Raw genomic sequence first — 10,472 nt, 5'->3', positions numbered from 1 at the left:
TTGCTGAATATATATGAATAAATATATATTCAGCAACTTATATAGCGTAGTGGATAGCGTAGTGGTTAGACTACACGCCTTTGGAACAGTTACTGTTATGAAGTCATAAAATATCACCAGTATTTGAGTCACAAACACATTTATTAACCAGTAAATATGGGCCAACGTCTCAAAGCATGAATTTTCTGTATGTGATTCTCTGTCTTTCAAAATGTCTGTGGAATTTATAATTAAAATATCTATAATTAAAGTTCTTGTTTATAATTCAAAACAATGAATATCGTTTAACTCCTGGCTTATTACTCTCTCTACTTCTACTTCTATATATTGTAGGTATTTTAGGGAATATTATGTTTTCTTAGCCATTTAAAAAACTGTGCATCCTGTGGGGAAAAATGGACTTGAGATCTCAATACTAAGAGACAGACTAAAGCAGTGTTGATGGTAAAATTTTAAAATGATGACCATTTCTGTCCTTGTCCTGGTCCTCTGAGTTAATGTTATTTCAAATGAAGAGTGGTGGTGTTTTCAGTTCTCATTATGTGTGAAATATGTTCTTGATGTATAATTCCTTTTGAAAACTGTGGTGTATCAAAAGTACAACCTTAGTTTCAAAGTTTTCATATCAGTCCATCCATTTACAACCATTTTCTTCCACTTATCCATTTCAGGTTAGTGGTTTGGTTGGAGCCCATCCCAGCTATTAGGACATAATAAAAATACCCTCAGAAGAGCAACAACACATGACATATTACATCATGTCATTATTTATTTAACAAAAGCTAAGATAGTTTAATTCACTTCTAAAGATGGATTGGTCTGACCAATGAATCAAGGGCTTGGAAAGTGGAGGGAGTAGAGGAAGCTATTAGCTTAATTGTATATTTTTGAAAACAAGAGTAGTTTGAGAAATCACTGGTATTGTGGTCAGCGTGTTGCTTCGTGGGATTTTGTTGTTGGTAACGAAAATATATGAGGAAAAAAACATAGTAATAATCTTTATAATATAAATTCCACAAAAACATCAAAAGCTAGAGAAGCCCTTACAGAAAACTTCAGCTCTGACATGATGATTGTCCATTATTTGCCGGTCAGTAAATGTGTCTGTGACTCAAACACTAGTGATTTCCCTCAAACACATTTTCCTGCTTCATAACAGAGACAGAATGGAACATCTGGACAACTACAGATAAAGAGTACTGGACCATAAACCATCCTTTTTGACAAAAATGTGATCACTGTTGCATACTTCATCAAATATGCAGTTCTTGTAGAAGTGCACACTTGGCATAAAGTGGGATGCTTTATCTATATTCTGGGATCAGTCCAGCCATGCAACCTGATTCATTAAAGAAGGATTCCAACTGTGCTGTTAATCCCTCTATAACACGGCTAGCCAAGATTTACTGGTTGCTTTAATAAGGGAACTGGTTAGCTTTCTCTCTTTTCTGCCTTTAATTATATACAAGTATAAGGTTGCTAAAGATAGCACAAGTGTGATGCTCACTTGTGAGTGCTTCAACATAGATGCAATTACCATATCCAGTAATGCAAAACCTTTAAAATCACGACTGTAACTTTAACTAAGTTACTGAAAATATTAAAGTCAGTTAGTTAAACTTGAGGTTATCTAGATAATTCAGTCTTGATAAGTTATCATTCCTGGAAGACAGACCTGAGGAAGAGATTATTATTTGTTAAATACACTGTAACGATGAACAGTTGTTCGTCCTCTCACAGAGATGTGATCCTCTTAATGAAACAGGGGATCAGCTGTTCTGTGTTGCTTTTGGTCTCTGTTGTCTCATTAGTCCTGACTGGCACACAGTAGGCTAAAAAGTGACCAGCTGGAGACCAGCTACACTGTCAGGAAGTGCGTCAGTGGATCAAATACAGTGATGCAAGAACGGTGTATCAGTTTGAAAAGCTCCTACTTAAATCAGCATTCAGTAAAATGAACAAAATGTTCAATATCTCAATCAGCCGAGTTTTACACCTCTCGAGTGTGAGATCCTGTGAGGTGTTGAAGACTCATGAATCAGCAGAGACACATGAGGCAAAGTTGTTGTTTTAGAAACCTGCCATTAATATCCAACTGTGGTGTTCACAAAACATAAATGTGTGCACGCTTAAGGGGACATATGGACACGCCACAGGTGTATTATGTCTTAATTTCTCCTGAGGGTTTGGTGGAAGAATTGATGTCACTTTTCTAAGGGGGACTCCAACATATGATTCTCCATAAAGCCATAGCTGTTTTATTTTATTTATTTTTTTTATCTCTAAAAAGAGATCATTAGTGAACCTCAGAAGTGTTCAATTTCAACATAGGGCAACTTTTCTGCATTTTTACTATTTGTACTAAGCTAACATTTTATTTGTGCTACTCTTTCTTATGCTGTGCACAGATACAAACTAGCAGGAGTAAGGAATATAAGTCTTAATATGTCTTAAAGGTAGAGTGAGGACTTCATGAAAACAAGGGCGTGGGGTAATGGTGTTCACCAGCTTGTTTCTTATTCCCTAGTTATTGATCATCAAAACAGTGTTACCCTGGTTGCAAGTCAAGCAAAGTAACACTGTTTTAATGATGCCAACCGTGATTTAAAGCAACCTGATAACAGCGACTAAGGAATGAGAAACAATCTAATGATTAACCATGTATGCTAAAAAACAAACATATGATTATTTTCAACTTAATAAGATGAAAATTATTTTCATAACTTTTTAAGAGGTCAGAAACAAAAAGGATTTTTAGTAGCATAATTTAAACAGAAAGTGTTTGTAAAAGCCATAATAACAAACTGTTTTACTGATTTCAGTCCTGCTAATCCTCCTGCTAATGCTTGAAATGAACTATGAGATATTTTTGTATATGTTGTGTAGATGACAGTGTAGCTCACGACAGAAATACTATTAGAAAGTGGAGTTTATCATGTGACAAAGGTCCCTGTGTTGAATCAAAGTAGGTACTGTGTGTAGAGATAAAGTTGGCTACACGTGTTCAATTGTGAAAAAGTGAAAGCTCTCTCTCTCTCTCCCTCACACACACACACACACACACACACCCACACACACACACACCCACACCACACCTACTCCTAGCTCTCATTACTTTATTGTACCCTGCAGAGACCAGTCTTGGGGTGGCTCTTAATAAGATAGGCTAATTAGACTGGGTTCTTGGGGAATCCACTTGCCCATCACTGTAACACATGCTGGGACATTTGTGTGTGTCTGCATAAATATGTGTAGGTGTGTGTCTGTTGTATATGCTGGTTCATTTGTACTTGATCACATCACTTTTTGAAGACTTACATTTCCAATTTCATCAAATATGTTGCTTCTTCATTTCTCTACTGTTCGTGTCCAGTGAATCCAGATAGAATTACAATATTTGAAGGCTTCAAATTTGCTTGTTTGATCTGAAAATATTCAATTCAACAGAAATGCTTTGTAGTGGCTTATAATCTCTCTTATAATAATTTACTGTACAGAAGCTTAAATGCGATGATAGTAATTTTTTATCCAGGAAGTAATTTTCTTATCAATTTTCCACTGTGTTGTTAGAAAGTCACAGTTGGAATGAATCTTAAAATGAGTAATAATTACACAACAGATCTATCATTAGTTATGATAGCTAATGATCCAAACATTCACTCAGTCTATCAGCCCTTCAATTCATCCCTGAATGTGACAACACTGATCATGTCTTCTTGGCACAGAAACTGATGTGAACGCCATGTGTGTGTGAGCAGGAGACTACACTCCAAGAATAGCTTGGTGACATGTTGAGTCTCCCAGAGGAGCTGCGAACCCAACAGAAAGAGGCAAAATGTGGAGTTTGGCACATGCAAGTGTGACAAAGTCTGAGAGGGGATTTCATAACCTCATGGTATTCAAGACACAATGAGCGGAACCAGTCACCAGTGGCATCAGTGGCACCAGTGGATCAGACTCACTGTTCAGTGAGTAAAGCGAGGTTTTAATCTCATATTTGGTGATTTTTTTTTTATAAGGACACATCATGAATGAAGAACAAGTCAGAAGTGTTACTCATTCATGTCGCGATAGCAAGACATTCATGAAGATCTTTATGACTTAACATGAATCACACTGCCTTCTTACAATTACTACTAGCATAAATACTTTTGCGCCCTTTTTTGTGCCACAAATTTGTGCCACAAATGTCATGTTTTCAGTAACTTTGGTGGATATAAGGTGTTTACAGCCTGTTCCTATTACTGAACTTTTGGTTCTGATGGAAATCTGGTAAAGAAATATTTCTCCAGTTAAATAATTATTAATATATTGCAATCATTGTAGACAAACAGATGTTAAATAAAGATATGCGAACAGCCAGAGGATTATTGATGAAAGCTCTTTTGCATGTAAATCACTGTTAAAACAGCCAACTAAGTATGCTGATAAAATGTAATTAAACCATTGTTGTGCTACCACGATCAACAGGTTGTGGACGTTTTGTGCATTATTAGAATGTTAATGTTAGCATTTTGAGCATGTTAGCATCAGAGACTTTATATACATGGATGTGCCCACCATGATATGAGCCTCATGGTAAAGCCTCTAGGTGAGCATTTTGGCTGTTACCATTTTATGAAACAAAATGTGTTTGGAAACCAGACGTTGTGAGGGAAGGAGAAACACTGCACACTCATATCTCAATTGTGAGGTCAACCTGCTCTAAAGCATATCCTGTTTTATCGTCTGAAATACCATGAAATAGAAAAACTCATTCTGTATCCAGAAATGCTTGAAACTACCTTGTTCCAAGTGTTATTTTCAAATTGTCCCATGTTGTCTTATCTGGTAGTGGCCGATGGCTGGTTCTGGATGCGTCTTCCTGTTAAAAGGGAGTTTTTCCTTCCCATTGTCACCAATTGCTTGCTGATGAGGTCATGTGATTGTTGGGATTTTCTCTCTATTATTATTGGGTCTTTACCTTAACATATAAAGTGCCTTGCGGTGACTATTATTGTGAATTCGTTCCTGTAAAGACTAAGCCTACGCTTGAAGCCACTGAGGTGTTCGATGGCGGAGGTGACATGATGCCACTGTCATGAATGACACTTGAGAGTGCAGCTGTACTTATCTTGTCCGTTTAACACATTTATTGCTTTCCATCAGTTGCATTTGTAGTTCAACAGTTCTCTTAGTATACAACTTCATTTAACATAAATCACAACAGCACAGAGATCACAAATTGTTTGCTCCTTCCGACCAATAACACTTGACACTAATTACATGTGCCTACCTTAAACACTGTACCATAAAACATATTATACCATAAAAACACAAAAAGTGACCCCTAGTGGCACACATAAGGTAACAACACAAAAAGGCTCCTACAGTTCGTATATAAATAAAATTAAACTGAATTGAATTGAATTAAATGGAATTAACTAACTGACTATAAAACCAGATTTCCCGAGGAGCTGCCCACTTCTGGCCAACTTAGAAACACTTAAGCTACATACACAGTCGAAGTTATTTGTAGCATTGTGGTGACTAGAGACCGTAGAAACTGAATTGTAAACATTTCTCATCTTCCAGGCATCTTTCTGCCATTGAGAAAGAAACATACCCCTGATTAATGTATGACCTGGTAGTAAATATGTTCGAAGGTCACCTAGGCAACTGGAGGCTGGAAAGTCTGCAAATGACAAGCCATCAGCTTCAAAACAATGTGCAGTGAACAAATCAGTTTTATGTATTAGCTTCACTTTTCAGACCTGGAAACTATGCCCAACCTTTATATACAGTCTGTTTCTAGCATACACATTAACATGTGTTAATTATTTCAAAGCACCCCAAACCCAAGTACAGCTTCACTGGTGATGCTTTTATAACACTATGGAACCAAAGTTGATTTGAAATGTATATGTGCAGGGAGGTCTACTTAAGCAATATAAGACATCCCAAAATGCATTTTCTCGTTAACATCCTATAACTCTCCGTCATGCATGAGAGGCCAGGTGTGATCAGGTAATGGTTCAGCCTACTTGTAAAAAAACCAAAAAGAATTCTGCATTTCTATGGTGTATGTGGTGCATGTGTGTGATATGTTTTTTATTCCTACCCTCAACATCAGCTGTTGCATTAGTATGAAAAAAGAACACATGTTTAAAATTTAGGAATACATGAAAATTTAGTGTGCGCTCTTTTATCTTTGTGAAGAAATAAAATCGTATTACTCTGGATTTAGTTACGGTCACAAATAAGTATCAAACCAAGTCTTTCAAATATTACATTTTTCCTGAGAAAGTAAATAGACATTTGAGAAATTAATAAAAATGTGCTCTGTGGTTATAACAGTTGAAAGAGGTGGCTCATTGATGGGCATACTTCTTCTATTGTTCTTTTGGCTGATGCCTTATCCACAAGATGTCAACACATGGATCTGTATATTTGATTTGGCATATTCTTACACCAGAAGCTCTTCCTGATACAACCCTCCCAAGGGATCCTTCACATATTAGGCGAATGTGATGCAAGAATGTGGCAAGAATGTGGTTGATGGTTCCCATATGCAGGACTAATGCATTAATAACAAGAAAGACAAATACTTAAAAACCAAAAAGCAACTGTGGACCTGAAACTGCACAACTCAGATCTTTGCATCTCCTTAATGAAACATTTCATTGGGAATAATTAACCCCTATTCCTCCAGCCTATCGTCCTCCATCGCTCAGTATTTCTCTCATTTTTTCACGCCTTCTTTGCACTCTTGACGGACCAGCAGCTGAGAGAGGAAATTACAATGTTCTTTCCCTGTCTCGCTTTCACGCTTGGCTCTCTACGCTTGCTTCCTGGCACAATCGGTCAAGCACTTGGTTCTTTCTGTTGACATGAGTCACAATAACCACACACATACACCACATGGACTGAATGTATCATTGACTCGTGCTCGGACTGACTAACCCGGGGGATTGTCTTGTGTTCTCTCCAGGTGGTGGGTTATCGTGTGAAAGCGCAAGACATCAGCTCATTTGCGGTGTCAAATGAGCTGATGTCATTTTTACACCACCCTTACTACTGTGAGAAAATACAGAAGTATACCCTTTGACAAATTAACAAGTCCAGGATGAGTCTAAGTGTTAAAACCACATCACACTCTTTATTAAGACTGATTGCTCTTTCTGAAAACAGGTTAAATCTGCTGACCTTCTGCGGGCTAATATAGAAAAACTCTAGACAAATAGGACCATCTTCACACCATCTAAACTACAGAAACACAACCTCTCAATCAGTCATTCACCTCAGCTGTATAGGTACTGTGTCATGACATATGTCAGTCAATCTTTGCCCTTTCCTTTTTCTGTGTTTTCTCTGATGTATCACTCTTTAGCGCTGAATGCATGCCCAATCACTGAACTTCATTTTGGATGATCCCGCAAAATGTAGAAAGAATCTGTTTCACCGTGGCTTGTTAAAATAATACATCCACAGTTTGGTGATAAAGATTTGACAAACAAAACGCGATATTAATCTTGATGTTAGGAGGTAAACCAACCTTTCAGGAATGTGACTGACTTTTCTGGGATTGAATCCATTCTTCTCTGGATTACAAAAATCAATATGTAGTCTCACTCCTTGGGACTGTGTTGGTGTTTGCATTCCTGTCAGAGTGAGGAGGCTGCAGTCTGGCACCTGCCTCCTTCATCCTGCAACATAACTTCAAGGACATCACATCACAAGGGAGCCCGGAGGGAGGCATCATGATGTATCACTACAGTGAGTATCACATCTATCCCATCTGAGGTGAAGTAAAACGCTTTATGTTTCACTGCGAAACCTAAAGAGTAATAACACTGCCAGTTTCCTCATCAGTAGCTTACCAGTGTGTGAATATACTGGATTGTGTGAGTGTCGGTTTGGGGCTATTCTTTCTGAAAGTAATCCGCGACAGATGGACCTTGAAGGATATTTACTTGCTTAATACTGGTTTGACATTTTGGGAAATGGGGTATCCTTATTCATGTTATTGCTTAGTGTTAGATGAAGGTACAGATGTCTAGTACTTCTGAAGCTCACAAACTAGTATTATTTCCTTTGTTCACACAATAACTGAATGTGACAAAGTGCGCTATTTCTTACCTGAAACAATGAATTTCTTCATTTTTTCTTTGGTTTTGTAAGTGGTTTGGTTTTTTTCATGTCTTTAATCTAATCTAACTGGCCCATGATGTAGTTTAAAAGCTGATAGTCAAACATAAAAGGGTTATCAATCGTTTCATCTAAAGTCAGCAAGGGCTGTTACATCATCACCTTAATAATTTAGTATTTTGCTGGTAAAAACAAAGCTTCTATCTATTTTCAGTACACACATGCTTATATTTGGCTGTCTATCTTTGTGAGGATATTTGGTGACGTAATTTAATACTAGCCCATTATCCCAACAATACAACTACAAGAGTTAGCATAAACCTAATTCTAACCTGGACCCCAGAAAAACCTGTAACCCTGAAACAGGCCTTTGAAGAGAGTGTGAAAAAGTGAGGACCAACTCACTCAAAATGGTCTAGAACCTCAACCTGGTCCTCACTATAATAGCTAAACAAGTAAACACAAATGTGTTTGACCTTGACTAAAGTTCATGAGGTGAAAGACGTTTTTCTGACCTAAAAGAAAGTCTGATAACTCTAAAAAGGAACTGCATGTATATCTGTAATCATGCATTTTTCTCCTTTGCAGCAGAAAAAATATCTCAGGTAGTATTTTAATTCGAAGCAGCTTATTTTTGTGCCATCATCACACAGTCAAAAAAAAAAATCTATTGTGAGAATTCTTTAGTTAGCGTTAGGTTGGTGTTCAAGCCTTACTCGAGTGAAGTTTTGCTGTCTAAAGCATTTCTGGAAAATTCTCTGTCTTTGTCAACTGAATTAATAAATAAAGCAGGTGGACCAATCTGAAGAACAATTTATTGACATTAATCTGAACAAGTGTGCTATACATAACATTTGGTTTGGAAAGAAGCGCATGCACTCGTGCAAACAGCGTAGGTCCTTGACTTTTCTTTTAAGAAGAGCAATGATCCATTTGAGAATGAGCTTTTTCCCTTTGAGTGCATCTGGACAGACTCGTTGTGTCTCCTCCTTCTCCATCCTTCTCAGCCCTACCCTCCCTTGATCGCTTACAGCTCTCCGCCCTCAAAGTATTGACAACGCGAGGCGCACGGCGCACAGCGTGGACTTGGAGATGTCTTGGCAGTTACGCACGACGCCACGATAAACACGAAAGCCTCCTTCAGACGGACAGGGCACTTTGAAGCCGATCTGGAATTACTTGCAACTTTTGATTCCCAAACCACTTTTTTCCACCCTTGTGTCTTTTCAGTACGTTTTACTCCTCGTTTCTTCCCTCTTCACAATATATCAGCAACGGATCTAAACGACTTATCTTTTTTATTATTTCCATTAGAAGAACAGAAACGATGTAAACCGCTTGGGGGGGAAACGAACTCAGTTGAGCAGTATCTTTTTACAGAGTACAGACAGAGAGGATGATTCCGCCGGCCAGCACAATTCAGGACGAAAGTGGGGGCAAAGAGGACGAACGGGACCAGAATGAGACACCCAAATCCCCGACGGCGAACGCCAGCCAGCAAGAAAGCAAGGTAGGACTATCCTGTTGTTGTTGTTGTTTTCTTCTTTACCACGAAAATGTTTTTCACTGCACGCCAGTGCAACTCTGAAAAGGAAATTAAGCAGGCTAAAAAAAACTTCTTTTAACACGAGATTTAAATGGGCTCAATTGGGATGAGCTCCCAGAAAGAAGACCGCACATTTCCTCCTCCGTTAAATGACCGATAACATACTGATAAAACATCCTAAAACAACCTGATGTGATTAGATTTAAGGAAGCCATAACAAATAATACGAGCTGTAGCTTACAACTGGGAGACAAACCACGAAGATAACGAGGTTAAACAGAAGATAACGCTGAGATCAGTTTAATCTCACAGCAGCAGCTCACATGCTCTCTGTGGTTTTATATGAGAAGTGTACTGTGATGTTTTTCTTTGGAGGAGATAATAGAGAATAACCTGCTTAGTCCAGCTCTTGTGGGTACTGGTTTTTAAATATACATCAAGCATGGAAAGGTTATTTAAATTAAAACTGAATTAAAAACGGGAAACAATATGGTCTTAAAAATATGTGCATTTTCATAAATAAATAAAAGGCACATGGCTTGGACTTTCTACTTGGAAATGAGGCTGTGTGATAGAGCTGGCAGCTGCCTCTGGCGTTTTACCATCTATGTGGGTCACATGTTGACCCCCAGACTACTACATTTAGCAGTACAATATTGGACTACTGATCATGGCAGTGGATAGCTGTGACAGCTCTTCCCACCACAACTCCCTTGCTGGGCAGATGAATCTCATGCTCCGTCTCCTTCTGACAGCGAGGTTGTGGTTTTTGTATGATCAAGTTGTTGTTCAGTTTTCT

At 38.1% G+C, this 10,472-nt stretch overlaps 1 protein-coding gene across 2 annotated transcripts in view; it reads left to right on the top strand.

Moving 5' to 3' along the window:
- The first annotated feature begins 9,165 nt into the window (after positions 1–9,165).
- stac (SH3 and cysteine rich domain) overlaps positions 9,166–10,472 on the top strand; it is a 29,698-nt gene continuing 28,391 nt past the window's right edge. The window contains exon 1 of one of the 2 annotated variants that reach the window (XM_005925711.3): positions 9,166–9,637. In XM_005925711.3, coding sequence (XP_005925773.1) covers positions 9,524–9,637 — 114 coding nt within the window. In that variant the 5' untranslated portion in view covers positions 9,166–9,523. The remainder of the gene's footprint in view (positions 9,638–10,472) is intronic. The other variant, XM_005925712.3, reaches the window with a different exon arrangement.

Source organism: Haplochromis burtoni, unplaced genomic scaffold, assembly GCF_018398535.1.
Source record: "Haplochromis burtoni strain Fernald_Lab_line unplaced genomic scaffold, NCSU_Asbu1 Contig_86, whole genome shotgun sequence".
Classification (NCBI taxonomy): domain Eukaryota; kingdom Metazoa; phylum Chordata; class Actinopteri; order Cichliformes; family Cichlidae; genus Haplochromis; species Haplochromis burtoni.
The sequence above is the reverse complement of the archived record's forward strand: the minus strand, read 5'-3'. Positions and strand labels throughout refer to the sequence as shown.